Source organism: Embiotoca jacksoni, unplaced genomic scaffold (assembly GCF_022577435.1).
Source record: "Embiotoca jacksoni isolate LCO1_2020_lvr unplaced genomic scaffold, fEmbJac1.0.p SCAF_46, whole genome shotgun sequence".
In the NCBI taxonomy this organism is placed as follows: domain Eukaryota; kingdom Metazoa; phylum Chordata; class Actinopteri; family Embiotocidae; genus Embiotoca; species Embiotoca jacksoni.
In genome coordinates, this window is record NW_027185399.1 from 2221753 (window position 1) to 2237473 (window position 15721).

Here is a 15721-nt window from a genome sequence, read left to right on the forward strand (position 1 = left end):
GAAGAAGTATAACTGTTAGTTTTAAATGTCTAACCTCAGCTGAGATCCCCACATCTAACTGCACTTCATAATTCATCCCAACGCTCACTCCCAGGAAGTTACCCTTTTGGGCTGCAAGCATCGACTGTATAGAAAAAGGCTGCAAGTCATATTTTCCCTCCAGACCGCCGAGCTGGCAGTGAAAATGCATTTTCTAACGTGATCTGTTGTTTCATTTCCTGATTGCTTTGTTAACATGGAAAGGTTCTGTTGAATGTCTGTGTTTCAGGATTTTAGGTCCCTATGAGTACTTCCCTTAAGAGAATGAAAATAAAATGCCAAGTAAGCAGATGTGTTATTGATGCAAGTCAAGAAATGATGTGGACTCACTTCACTAACTCAACAGAGAGGTTTGACTTCCTGTTGGATCAGGTTATTCAGATCCTTTAATGACTGATTGTTTTTAGGTTTCACTGTGTCCAGATTGGGACATTATAAACACGTTTTTCTGAATTGTCAAATTAATTATATGCAACGAAAGAAAAGAAATGTCTTTAATCTTTCGACCGTATTTATCCCAGAAGTCCCGGAGAAAGAAACCAAGCCAAACACCCGTAATTCCTCCAAATCACTGCTTTGTGCCAGATACAGATCCATCAGCAGAGATCTGTTCATCTCTTCTCTGTGAGGAAGGGAGGCTTTTCACTGAGAGGAAAACTAAACCTCTTCCGTCGCTTCTAACTTTCTCTCTAAGAGATCATTGTTCATGTAAATACAGCCGAAATCACCTCACAGCTGTCGTCTTTCAAATATGTGAGTGGTGTTTTTGTCAGACAACGTTGCGGGTATAAAAGTCGTAGTTTTAACTGAGCAGAGCAGCAGCCCGGAAATAGCTGGGAAGTGACGGCTGGTTAACGTGTAATCGTAATGAGCCGCGTTTTAGCCGCTATTTCATGTTCATCCTGTTGTCTGACAACAAAAACAGAACAATATGTAAATGAGAACAGCTTTAGTGGGAATTCGGCTGTATTAAAATATAGTATATGTCAACCTGTAAAATTCTACCTGTTGTAACAGATCGGGTTGTGATCGCCCTGCAGTACCTAAAGATACCAGCAGGTGTCCCTTTCCTGTCCTCTGTGACGTCACTGCTAACAGTCTCCACTCTGCTCAACTGTTTGGGGTTTCCCGGAGTACAATGCACGGGTCGTGCAGCTGGTCGTGGCGCTGTTGTTCTGCAGGATCTCAGGAGGAAGCGGATCCACTCCAGAGGAGTGGCCTCCTGCACTTCCTTTAGAGAACCGTCGGGTCTCTTCCACAGACATGGAGCTCGTTCTGCTCATCTCTCTCTTCCTGCTGACTGCAAACACGTTTGGAGACGGAACCGGTGAGAGAAAGATTTCTGTCGTCTCATCATCATCTGCAGTTTTGCTTGTGTTTAATTGTTCAAAGTGATCAGCTGTTAGATTAACGAGGAGACAACAGCAGCGCGTGCGACTGTCCCATCAGCCTCCAACTGCATTTTAACATAAAGGTAACGCAGATTAAGGTGACGTCATCCAGTGAAATCATCCTCCTGGTTATTTACAGTCCTATAATACTCATTAATTGGATGTGTTGCATCATTTGGAGGTGTTTTTAAGTTTCGACGTGGGCCGGAAGTGCACTGCTTCCTCTTGACGCACATTTATTTCCGAGAATCTACATTTCATTTCCGATTAAATATCGAATTTGTGCTCCCGTTAAATGAAACCTTTAAATCAGCTGGTGATGTATAAACTAAAGAATATCGTAAATTATATTTCTCATAAAGAATGACATGATGTCCGCAGTGGTGGAAAGTATTTTTACTCGAGTACAAATTTGTGGCATTTGTACTTTAATTGAGTATTTTCCTTTTTATGCAACTCTATTCTTTTTCTCCACTAAATCTCAGAGGTAAATCTTCTGTTTTCTTTACTTGCCTATATTTGTCTGACAGCTTTAAGATTACAGTTTTTCATCCTCTTTCCTGACCTGTAAAAAACATGGAACTATAAATTTATTGATTTTAAATTATAATTTTTCTGATAAACTGAAGGATTAAATGTTTCTTTATGAGTTGGAAATATTCAGTTACATTTTAGGCAAAATAAACATTTTTAAAACCTCTTGAAATCACCACAAAAAAAGGTGTATTTCTGAGCTTTTTAAATCAGTTTAAAATCAGCACAATCTTAAATAATACATCAATAAAATGCACATGAATGCAGCGGTAATATTAAACATCATATAAAACAGTAAAACACTGACAGGGAGTGTTAACTGCACAATTCACAGTGTGTACATTTACTTTTCATACTTCTAGCAGCTGCAGACTTTTACTGAAGTCAAGTTTTGAATGCAGGACTTTAACTTGCATGCAGAGCCCCCCCCTGCTCCCCCCCCCCCCCCCACACACACACACACAAAAGAAATATCAAACAAATTGAATTAAAATGAACTAATCCCCAGTATTTCCATGTAACCTGAGCTGCAGTAACACATCCTGGTTTTTGTTATCATTTGCAGAAGCAGAGAACGACAGTTTCAGCTCGTTTCCTCTTCGTCTGCCTCCCACACTCAAATCGCTTTTTATTTTATTTTCTGATGAAGCAGAAATACCTGTTTGTGTGGTGACACTTATCTGGATGAAGAGTGAGATTATGTGATAAATGTGAAGAGCTGTCAGCTGTCTAAAAAGATTCCTTCATTTGGCCTCTTTACTGCTGCTGAGCTGGAATGTCACACCTGCATTCATTGTGTTTTTCTGACCACAAGGAGACCACAGCAGTTATCTCAGTGTTGTTAGCTGAAGTCACTCCTTCTTATTAGTTTTCTGGAGGTCCATCTGAAAATAATCCCTCATTCATTAGAAAAACCAACGATGACATCACTGAACATTTCTGAATTAAATCCTCTTTCATAAAGGTTATAATGTTCAGTTTTTCTTTATTCAAACCGTTTTAGAGACGTGTTGGTTCGACTGTATTTCATTAGACTGAAAGGTGTTCGGAGGAGGAGGAGGAAGAGGAGGAGGAGGAGGAGGCTAAAGACACATTTTTATTCACTGGTCTTTTTGTATCTTTCCATATTTACTTTCATATTTTGATTTAACATATTTTCATGTTGTTTTGTGCAGCACACAATGATACGCTGGTGTTTCAGAGGAGATGTGAGTCGTGTTCCCCGACAGATCGAACACACTGACTGATGCATGTTTTTGGTTTTTCAGGGTCAGATGTCACCAGGTTGATCGTGAAAGAGGACGATGATGCCATTTTAATGTGTTCCTTCCCTGAGAGCATCATCGACAAGCTCTTTGAGTGGAAGAAGAAAGAGACTAACCACAAGGTGTTCTTCTATAATAAGGGAGACCATTACAATAACGACCGTTCAGGTCAAGATGAGCAGTTCAAAGGTCGAGTCTTTCATTTTGAAGACCAGCTGGTGTCCGGTAACGCCTCCATAGTTATCACAAAGACACAGCCGGGGGACAGTGGAAATTACACCTGTGATTTTCCGCTTGATTCGCCATCAAGACGAGCCCACATCGAGCTGATCATCCGTGAGTTCCTCCATGAAACCGTTCTGAGACGCCTGCTTATTTACAGACGCGGCTGGTTCAAGAGTCCCAGATGGACTCAAGTCAGAATAAAAACACCGAGCGTGGACGAGGTCTTCAGATGGAGAAGTGTTTCATCTAATCTCAGATTAAATTCGAGGCTCCGCTCTCCATCTGTTGATGTGGAAGTGTTTTCAGTTTCACAGTAAAAAGTGAGGCCTCATGTTAGTGGATGTGCCGCAATAATGAGCCTTTCTTATAGTTTGTTTCCTGGCAGAGGCTGAAGTCTTGTTTATGTCGGTGTGAACCGTCGCGGAGCCGCAGAGGCTTTCATGGCTCGTGTGCTCTCTCCTCGGCAGTAGGGAGGACATGCAGAGAAAGACGGAGACGAGATGACGTGACCGCTGCAGAGCTGCACAACGCTGAGGAAGACTCACTGTGTTTAAACTGATGAGCATGTGACCACTGTGTCTGTCCATGAGGCCGTCTGAGGGCTCTCAAAACCTGCAGCTCAGCTTATCTTAGCCTGGTTTAACTTAGTTTAGCTTGATTTAGCACCAAGACTGTGAACGCTGGAGAAAAAGATAAACAGGCTCTGACCAAAGATAACAGCTCCTCTAAAACTCACTATTTAACAGGTTATATCTCATTATTTGAATCCACAGGAACAGAAAGTGATCATGTGACCGTTTTTACAGGAGGATGCGTGTTGGATTATTTCCTGGTTGCAACACGTCAGCTGCTGCTCCTGGTTAAGAAAAAACAAACCTGTAAAACCTCAAATTATTTATTTTACACTTTAGTTTGAGTCCCAATGAAACAAATGAAATTTGAAGTGTTATTCAGTGAGCTTTAGAGTTACTTCTGAGTGGGTTCATCACCTTTAGATCAGTGAGCTGGAGGTTATAGTGACTATTTATCACAAATCTAAATCGAACTAAAAAATGAGAAGACCACTGATGCATCATGGGAATGAAGGACGATAAAAGAAATCCACTCTGCAAACAAAGTTTTTCTTTTTTGTTGAACAGAGTTTATATTTCGTGACTTCTGCTGCCTCATTGGTTAAAAGCTTCGACCTCCCCAGGTGCATGCTGGTCCTTCACCTGCCTGCCTACCTGTATAATGTGAGCCATCAGATTGATGTTGATCCACCCGGACGTGTTTTCCAACTCTGATTTCAACCCATCCAGGACGGATAGAAACCAGCCTCGTCTGTAAATGCGCCAGGACGTTTATAAAATCTAAAACTGTGGTTTCCTCTCGCAGTTTTAGATCATAAATAATATTTGTAATAAATATTACTGAGTTTTCTTTTTTCTCAGTTTTACCTGACTGCCAAGTTGATGTCACTGAAACATGTCTAACATGTGTTTTATTTCCCCTTTTAGAGAAAATCTTAACCTCTTAGGGTTTCTCATATTCATGCTCATTGCTGCCTCTTTACACCGACCAACCTGAACCTGTTTATGGTTTCAGCAGCATAAAGAGCCGGTTCACGTCTGCGTATCGCTGTGAAATAATCTCTCTGTAGTTTCATGTTCTGTTTCAGTCATATTTGTAGCTCTAACACTGTTAATGGGTTGAAGGATTTCACAGATAAGGGATGAGGCTTTGTTGTTTTTAACCTTCCCCTTCATATTTAAAGTACAGTAAATCAGTTATAATAAGATCAATCAGGCTGAAATTCACAGGATTTCATCTTTATTCAATCTGCAATATTTGTGCCAAACTTCACTTTGATAGACAGAAGCGGCTCCAAGATATTTATGAAAGTGCAGTACAGAGCATCTCCAGCAGATGACTGCAGAGCTCCACAAGAACCTCTCTGAAGTGAATACAGTGGGGCAAAAAAGTATTTAGTCAGCCACCAATTGTGCAAGTTCTCCCACTTAAAAAGATGAGAGACGCCTGTAATTTTCATCATAGGTACAGTTCAACTATGAGAGACAAAATGAGAAAAAAAATTCCTGAAAATCACATTGTCTGATTTTTCAAGAATATATTTGCAAATTATGGTGGAAAATAAGTATTTGGTCAATAACAAAAGTTCATCTCAATACTTTGTTATATACCCTTTGTTGGCAATGACAGAGGTCAAACGTTTTCTGTAAGTCTTCACAAGCTTTTCACACCCTGTTGCTGGTATTTTGGCCCATTCCTCCATGCAGATCTCCTCTAGAGCAGTGATGTTTTGGGGCTGTCGCTGGGCAACACGGACTTTCAACTCCCTCCACAGATTTTCTATGGGGTTGAGATCTGGAGACTGGCTCGGCCACTCCAGGACCTTGAAATGCTTCTTACGAAGCCACTCCTTCGTTGCCCGGGCGGTGTGTTTGGGATCATTGTCATGCTGAAAGACCCAGCCACGTTTCATCTTCAATGCCCTTGCTGATGGAAGGAGGTTTTCACTCAAAATCTCACGATACATGGCCCCATTCATTCTTTCCTTTACACGGATCAGTCGTCCTGGTCCCCTTGCAGAAAAACAGCCCCAAAGCATGATGTTTCCACCCCCATGCTTCACAGTAGGTACGGTGTTCTTTGGATGCAACTCAGCATTCTTTCTCCTCCAAACACGACGAGTTGAGTTTTTACCAAAAAGTTCTATTTTGGTTTCATCTGACCATATGACATTCTCCCAATCCTCTTCTGGATCATCCAAATGCTCTTGAGCAAACTTCAGACGGGCCTGGACATGTACTAGCTGAAGCAGGGGGACACGTCTGGCACTGCAGGATTTGAGTCCCTGGCGGCGTAGTGTGTTACTGATGGTAGCCTTTGTTACTTTGGTCCCAGCTCTCTGCAGGTCATTCACCAGATCCCCCCGTGTGGTTCTGGGATTTTTGTTCACCGTTCTTGTGATCATTTTGGCCCCACGGGGTGAGATCTTGCGTGGAGCCCCAGATCGAGGGAGATTATCAGTGGTCTTGTACGTCTTCCATTTTCTAATAATTGCTCCCACAGTTGATTTCTTCACACCAAGCTGCTTACCTATTGCAGATTCAGTCTTCCCAGCCTGGTGCAGGTCTACAATTTTGTTTCTGGTGTCCTTTGACAGCTCTTTGGTCTTAGCCATAGTGGAGTTTGGAGTGTGACTGTTTGAGGTTGTGGACAAGTGTCTTTTATACTGATGACAAGTTCAAACAGGTGCCATTAATACAGGTAACGAGTGGAGGACAGAGGAGCCTCTTAAAGAAGAAGTTACAGGTCTGTGAGAGCCAGAAATCTTGCTTGTTTGTAGGTGACCAAATACTTATTTTACCGAGGAATTTACCAATTAATTCATTAAAAATCCTACAATGTGATTTCCTGGATTCTTTCCCCCCATTCTGTCTCTCATAGTTGAAGTGTACCTATGATGAAAATTACAGACGTCTCTCATCTTTTTAAGTGGGAGAACTTGCACAATTGGTGGCTGACTAAATACTTTTTTGCCCCACTGTAAATAATGATGATAAAGCCTTTTTAAAATACTCCAAAAAAGCCACAAGAAGACAAAGTTGTTAAATTTGACTATAAAAATATCATCCTAATATTTAGATAAAGATTTATAAAAAATAATTATTCTTTAATTCGGTCTATTTTGAGAGATATCAACAGTTTCTCTGATCTGTTTGTGTTCCGCTGTGACAGAGAGACAAACTGCCTTAACTTCCATATATGGTCCGACAGGTAATTTTACCAGCTCCAAAGTCAGACTGTTTACACGGCGCTGACTTTCAATTGGACGACAGTAGCTGTCAATAACACTCACGCGGTACCTGCCTGAAGATGCTCTTCTCTGATTGGCTGATCGAGTTGAAAGTCCGGCTGGTCCGTCATTTTACGTCGTAGAAGGATGCTGATTGGTTCGTTTTGTTCCCGGGCGTTCACTGATTTCACAGACACCGAACATCATTGGTCAAATCTTTTGTCATTACTTTATAATTGATCGAGATGTCGGTGTTTAAAACGTTTAAGGAGCTGCGATCAAACTAAACGAGGGAAATAATTCACTTTTATTCGATTTATTTTGACTTCCGCTTGAACTTAAACGAGCTGAATGTAATAGGTGGAGTTTTGTTCTTTAAAACGAGCCGCAGTTTGTTGATAAATGTTTGTTTTTCGATCCATAAATGACTTTTAACGGTGATGCGACAGGTTAGCAGATAAATTGCGAACTATTTACTGCCGTAAAGCGAAATGTAATTATTTTAATGTCGAAAATCCTTCGACGAGATTCATGAGTTTGTTGAAAAAACGAACTTTTAACCTTTAAAATGAGGTATAATATGTCTGTGCTGACCTTCCCGGTCAACGTAAAAATATACCGTATATTAATTTATGAATTTTAAGTGTAAATATCGGGTCGCATACAACCTCCGCACTTCAAAAGGTTAAAAGACAGAACATCGGAGAAAATCCCAGGTGAGTCCTGAATTTGAGTATCAGATATCTGATATCTCTGATCACCACATCTCTACCTGGATGTGACGTCACTCATCCCTGATAAGTGACGACATTTTTACGTCAACATCTCTTCGAGTTGTTGCACTTTGAATAATGTAAAAAGTTCACCATCATTATTACAAAGGAAGTAATCTAACCTGTAATTAAGGTACATTAGTGACTTCTGGTTGATTCCATAAACTTTATTTAAACCACCTGTGACGATATTAATGCAGTAATATTGAAGAAGCTGCAAACATCTATTTAATTCATTCTGTATTTTCCTGTATATAATTGAACTTTTAGTGATCAATGTGATCTGGCTGCTAAAACAGCAACTTCCTCTTTACATTCATAAAATACTGCATTATATAAACATATTTAAATGAGTCAGAAATACAGTTTAAAATGTTATTCAAACATTAAGTTCTGTCAAACAATGCTGGGAGGTGAAATTAAGCTCCACAGTACTGTGCTTTTCTTTTCTTTTAACACTTTGTAAAACACTGAATATGGAAAATGATTTTAATCTGTTGTTTATTCTGTGTTCTCAGGTGCATCTCCAAAACCATCTGTCACAAACATGAATCAAAATAACGACTGGGCTCTGCTGGAGTGTGAAGTTGAAGGAGCTTCTCCAGAACCGGTAGTCGAGTGGAGGGACGGAGCTGGAAACATCCTTCCTGCTGAAGAACCAAAGGTCACAAAAAACAAAGAGAAAGAAAACAGCTTCAACGTTATTCTCCAGATTTATGTGACCAAGTCCGACAGGTACACCTGTGTTTCTACACAGAAGAAGATCTACCATCAGATTTCTAAAAAGATCTATGTGCAGTTGCATCGTAAGTAATTTTTTTAAGCTTTAAATAATTGAGATTATTTATGTGTTTATGTGTAAATCAGAAACACAGTCTGAAAGATATGTGAGGTCATCTGAGGTCATCTGAGGTCATCTGAGGTCATTGAGGTCATTGAGGTCATCTGAGGTCATCTGAGGTCATCTGAGGTGTGTGACTCACTAAACTCTGATAAAACACTCCAGCAGGTGAGTTGACAGGAACTGAGCCCAGAATGAAGTGAGTTCAGTCTGAATCCAGCTCCTTCATAATTATCTGTGATATGAAACATGAGTGTTTCCAGCTGTGATCAGTCCCAGCAGCTGTATGAGCTGCACACGATCCACAGTCCCTCTCCGATCGTTACCTTCCTGCTGCTTGCTCGTGAGTCTGAGGACACAAACTGAGCTGGTTGAGACGTGACGTCCGACGTGTCCTCAGGGTTTCACTATTTACTGGAAAGAGTCCTTAAATAACTGATTGGGAGCATTTGTCCTCCTTCCACTGCTCCACTTCACATCATCTCAGATTTATTCACATTTAAACACAACAGAGGTCGAACAAAGTTCAGCACATCATCAGAGTTAAAACAGCCGGATAGACTTTAAAAGTTCAAAGAAATAAGCAGTAAAAAATAAACAATAAAAAATATAAAGCCAAACAAAACACAAGAATGTAGGAGGAATAAAAAATGAATTAAATGGAGGTTTAATTTACACAGAAAAGATTTACAATCATCAGTTTAATCCTGAGAACAGAAACGTTCTTTGTTGGATTCACAGACTGAAAGTGAAAGTTTTGAAATATGTCTCAGAGCGGAGACGTAATTTAACACCATGAGAGTTTCACTATTTACTGAAAACTGGAGCCTAAAATCTCTTTGTTTTCTCCACCTGACGTCTGCAGAGTAAAATTCTGATATTTAAAATCAGTTTTCTGAGATTTAACCAACAATTATGAAGAAAGTTGTATTTTTTTATGAACCTGATCATATAAATTAGATAAATAATCTGTTTTTTTAATTTAAATCAGAAGCCCAGTGATTTCTTTCCTTTTATTTGGTATCAGAAGAATGTGATGTTAGTTGAAGTGTTGTCTGAACGTGTTCAGTGTAAATGTGCTCATGTTGTGATGGAGTCAGAAACAGTGTTTGCTGCTGTGATCAGTGACTGAATTTAGACTTCAAACTGATTTAAAATGAGTCCGAATCAAACTGATGACATGTTTTATATTTAATTATGTTCTGATTTTATAGTCACAGATTTTCCTCTGATTGTCCTCCATTTTTAATATGATGTAATCAACTTAAACAAGCTGAGAACAGATGAACAACAATTATTACAAACACAACTGGAGGTTCTAGTAAACACTGAAATCAGACACACAAACACACAAACACACACAATCTACACACAAACACACACTCACTACACACAATCTACACACAAACACACACACTCACTACACACAATCTACACACAAACACACACACTCACTACACACAATCTACACACAAGATGTTGGTTAACTATCTGATCTGGAGGAGACTCATGAAAACACATTTAGGAACTAAATCATCACAATCACATGTTTTTAAGATACAAGTGAAATTAATAAATAAATTATTGATCCGTGTTGAACCACAAATATTCAGAGCTTCACTGAAGTTCTTATTTTCTGTAAATTAATCGATGAGATGGAGACGAAGCGGTTTAATAACTGCAGCAGCAAACACATGAATCACATCAGGAACAATGAGGACACTTTAGTTTTTGTTCTGGATTATAAATTAAAGTGAAGATCAAAAGATGCTTCAAAGTTTCATGGAGTCTCAAAGAAACAGGAAAGATTTCCTGGAAGCGACTGGACGTGTTGCAGCAGAGAACCAGCAGGGGGCAGAATCTGTCTGCAGCCGACCACAAACATCAAACATTTACAACAATAAAACGCTGCTTTTACTTTGAAATTCTCCGAGAACAAAGAAGAAGAAGAAGAAGAAGAAACGTCCTGAAGATGTGATCTGAGAAACGAATGAGATTCAGCTGCAGTCTGAACAGAGACTGAAACACATGAGGGGAGAGAAGAGGAAGGAAACACAGCACAGGAGGAAGATGTCACCATCTTCATCATCATCATCACCATCATCATCACCATCATCACCATCATCATCATCATCACCATCATCACCATCATCATCATCACCATCATCATCATCATCATCATCACCATCATCATCATCATCATCATCATCATCATCACAGAAACCAGAACTGAGCTGTGGAACCGAGCTGGAAGGAAACTGGACGTTAGATCCACGTTAACGTCTCTGAAGATGATCACATTTATCTCAGTGGGAGATTTTAGATTTCAGGAGCAGGAACACATGTTGTTGTTCATCAAGACGTTTTATTCTGAGTCCAACTTGAACTTTGTCTGATCTTTGTTTCAGATTCTTCCACTGGATGGATTGATGCTTTTGCAGTTGTCAGCATTATTTTGGTCGCTGTTGTTGTTGCTTTTCTTCTTCTTCTCCAAAAGGGTTTCATCAAACTAAAATGTAATCAAGGTAAGTTTGAACATTTGATGAGAATCTGTCACATGAACTTCTTTGTGTCTCCTGTTCAGATATCAGTTTGTGTTTCTGTCCTCCAACATGAATCTTTGTGTTTGTATTTAAAGGATGAAGTCAGTCTGGATCTTCTGCTCTATAATCCAGTTTTCCTTCCTGCAGGTTCTCCGTCAGCGCCGAGCGACTCCCTCAGTTCCTCACAGCTTCCTGATGACGAGCTGAAACAAACTCTCAATGCGTGAAGTCTGCTGCTGAAGTCTGTCAGCTGTTCTCAGTCCGTTCTGGGAGAACCAGTCGGAGGACGTTCTGGACGCTCCTCCTTTAGATCAACACTGGTTTTTATTGTATTACAAGTTTACTCATGTTTTATGTTGTAATATGCAAACGAGGCCTCATCTGATTAAATATGATTTATTTATTTTAGACATTTCCAGAACTGAAATCTGAACGTTGGATGAAGCAGGTTTAAAATCTCTTGTTTCATTTTGTTTACGTTTTAGAGTCAAAACTTTTTCACATAGAGGAGTTTTGATTTCTCTTTTTTTTTCACTGCATGAATCAGAAAATACTTCCAATAGCCTGAAAAAAAACTATTCTCTGGCTGGTTTTAGGAAAAAAAAGTTTTATAACTTAGGTTATAAATGATGTTTGAATAAACCTCTCAGTAAAAAATCTTTAGAATATATTTGGAAGTAAAACTAAATTCTGCTGAAGAGGAAATTTCTGTTTCACAGTTTGAAGGGAAAACTCCTGTTTTTGTAAAAGATAACGTGTTTTCTTCAGCAGCACTTACACGCTCCAGATTTCCAGTTTTATTCCCTTTTCATCAGGTTTTTACAATCATAGCCTGATTTATAGAACATTATATTCCAATATTTAGTGGATTCAGGAGAAAATATACAAATGCAAATATACAAAGTGTAAAATAAACACTTAAATGTGTGTTTTGGACATTATATAAGGAAGTTGTAAGAAGTGAGGCCGGTGCAGAAGTGCCTTAAACTGCAGTACCACTGATGGTCACTAGGGGCTGGCTGTGGAAGATATTAAACTTTATCATCTGGAGTCACATTAAAATGAACCAAAACTGAAAAGATCTGATGAGTACGCTCATGGTTGAAATGCACTTATTGTAAGTCGCTTTGGATAAAAGCGTCAGCTAAATGAAATGAAATGTAATGTAATGAATAATCAGGAAAACAAAGCAGGAAAATACGATAAGTAACAAGAAAAATTCAATAAAAGTGACTCACGGTAGAAGTTTTTAACTGAGTCACGGACATTTACAGAAACACAAGACTCCACTGAACTGCTGTAAATCAATATGAATGATTAAAACTAAAGTCAATATAATGTTCCTTAAATGTTTTGTTTTGAAAGCTTTGTGTTACATTATTTGTTTTGTTTTGCATCTTTTTTTAAATTATTTTATGTTTTTACTTGCTGAGTTATTGTTGCTGTTGGAGCTGAACTCTGTTTAAAAGTGCACTTAATGAGTGTTGTTTCATTTCAGGCCGTTCTGAATCATTACTGTTCAAAAGTTTGAATAAAACATGAAACATGTAAAACTATATGACATCATTCAGTCTCTGCGTCCTCCCGTCCAACTGAACAGCCTTTTTATTTGTTGTTTAACTGTCCTGCAGGTAAATTATAATAAATAAGACAGCAGCAGTATTTAGTAAATGTTTTTCAGAGAGTTCACACTGCTTCTTGTTCATTGAAGGTCATAAAACTTTGAATATTCATGATTTAAAGTGTAAAAATCATGAATATTTCCTGTGACGTTGCAGCTTCCTCATCATTCTTGATGTCGTGGCGCCCTCTAGTGTCTGAAACCTGCATTTCTTCTGCGTTGAGCCACTTTCAGTGAAACCTGTAATGAAGCAGTTCACTTTCCACACAGCAGGTTGTTAACCCTCATTTATTCTGGCTGGTTTCACTCCGAGGAGAGTTCACAGGATTAAAGAGGGAGAGATGATCGGACCTCCAGCAGAGGACGACACACGTCTGACGCTTTCTCCGCTTTGGTCACAGATTTAAACAAAGATATCAAGTTTTCTGCCTGAATCAGATTTAAAACAAAGAGTTCAGCGCAATTTCAAAGATTTAAGAAAAAAAGAAAACATGATGTGGGAATTTTAACAATTCATTTCTTCCTGCAGAATTTAGTAAAAACTAAACATTTTGTTGTTGAAATAACTTGATATTGAGCAGTTATTGTCTCCAGAGAATGGAGAGTGTTTCATCAGTGGTATTCTGGAATATATTTGTGAAGACTATATAATCTTTGAATTATTAGCAACATCATTTATTTGTTCATTTAGTTTTTTAGTGCAGAATTTGTTTGCAAAACGTGCAAAACTGGTCTGGTCATTATTAAAGAATACAGATGCCTTTTGGTGAAAATCAGCAACAAGGAGGATCCTCAGAAAGAAGAAGTGATCTGTACGTGACATTTAAGGACCGGGCTCACAGATGTTAGCTCCTTTAAAGGGTTATCAGAGGTGTATTACTCCAAATTACATGTTTTTTATTATTTTATTCACATCCTTTAATGGAAGATTGTTTTTCGGTTTTACTGTGTCCAGATTGGGACATTATAAACATTGAACACTGAACTGTCTAAACTTGATTTGTGTAGCTCCTTTCATAGAAGGAATGCATCTTCAAAGGCTTTACAGCAAGATAATGACGTCAGAAGAGATTCTAGGAACATGAAAACATGTGAACACGTCATTGAACGTGCGACAGCTTCCGGAAGTGGACGCACAAACCCAGAGAACATGTTGTTGATCGTTTCACTTCATTCAATCTCATTCAATCAAGCGGTTTCAACCAGTCGCTGAGAATCTGCGGAGCTTCGACTGATAACAGTGAGTCTTTGATTCAGGAGGAATTAGTTGTCTGTTTAGTTTCTTCTATTGGTCCTTATTGATCAACTCTGGTCAACAACAACGTCATCATGTTTCGGAGGGTAATTCTCCTGTTGGTCTTCATCCGGCTGCTCGCTGTGACGGAATAAACGCTGGATATGAACACGGTAAGAACATTAATTAGATGTTCTCTAAAGAACAAGTTCTACAGGAAGTACATGGAAGGCCTGTTGGAGCTGCTAGCCGATTAGCATCGTTGGAGCTAATCAGCATTCAGCTGACGCTTTTATCAAGAAGTGCATTTCAACCATGAGGGTACAAACCCGGAACAACAACAATCAAGAAAGGACAAATGTCTCCAAGAAAGACAAACTTCCCAGTGCTATAAGTAAGGCCCATTTGAAGGTCCTAAAGTGATGCTTGTTTCTCCTGTTCAAGGTTAAAGTGTGAAGAGGTGTGTTTTTAGTTTCCGGTGGAAGATGTTCAGACTTCCTGCTGTCCTGATGTCATTGGGGAGCTCATTCCTCCATCACAACAAGCCGGTTGTCTTGGTTTGAAATGTCTTTGACTTGTTTAGAATATATGTCCATGTTTGAATCCTAGTTTTGCTAAAGGGTTCAATGTCTTCAAGCCTTTGGGGCTGTCTCTCAGACAGTTTCATATCACTGGGAGCAGGGGCGGATCATTCATGATGAGGGAGTCGCAGCCAAACTGCTGCACAGTCAAAACACTGGCAAAGAAAATGTCCTGTTTGAAATCAGACTGCTGCAGTTTGCTGCTGAAGAATGTTCATTTCTAGAAAGTACATGTTGAGCTGTTTTTGGGTCTTAAAAACCCCCAAAGATCCAACTGGATCGTCATTGACGTGAAGTATTGAATCAGTGGGCAGAATGGAGAAAAGATTGATCATCAAATAGTTGAATCTGGTCACATCTGAATGTTGTAGAGATATCGAGATATTCAACGAAAGAAAAGAAATGTCTTTAATCTTTCGACCGTATTTATCCCAGAAGTCCCGGAGAAAGAAACCAAGCCAAACACCCGTAATTCCTCCAAATCACTGCTTTGTGCCAGATACAGATCCATCAGCAGAGATCTGTTCATCTCTTCTCTGTGAGGAAGGGAGGCTTTTCACTGAGAGGAAAACTAAACATCTTCCGTCGCTTCTAACTTTCTCTCTAAGAGATCATTGTTCATGTAAATACAGCCGAAATCACCTCACAGCTGTCGTCTTTCAAATATGTGAGTGGTGTTTTTGTCAGACAACGTTGCGGGTATAAAAATCGTAGTTTTAACTGAGCAGAGCAGCAGCCCGGAAATAGCTGGGAAGTGACGGCTGGTTAACGTGTAATCGTAATGAGCCGCGTTTTAGCCGCTATTTCATGTTCATCCTGTTGTCTGACAACAAAAACAGAACAATATGTAAATGAGAACAGCTTTAGTGGGA

General features: G+C 39.3%; 1 protein-coding gene across 1 annotated transcript; it reads left to right on the plus strand.

Moving 5' to 3' along the window:
- The first annotated feature begins 1192 nt into the window (after window positions 1-1192).
- On the plus strand, window positions 1193-13088 carry LOC138210450 (V-set domain-containing T-cell activation inhibitor 1-like). Its single transcript, XM_069169620.1, has 5 exons — window positions 1193-1366; window positions 3233-3565; window positions 8548-8835; window positions 11279-11395; window positions 11561-13088. Exons 1-5 carry the CDS (start codon window positions 1303-1305, stop codon window positions 11638-11640), a joined length of 882 nt encoding a protein of 293 aa, XP_069025721.1. The 5' UTR covers window positions 1193-1302; the 3' UTR covers window positions 11641-13088.
- The last annotated feature ends 2633 nt before the right edge of the window (window positions 13089-15721 follow it).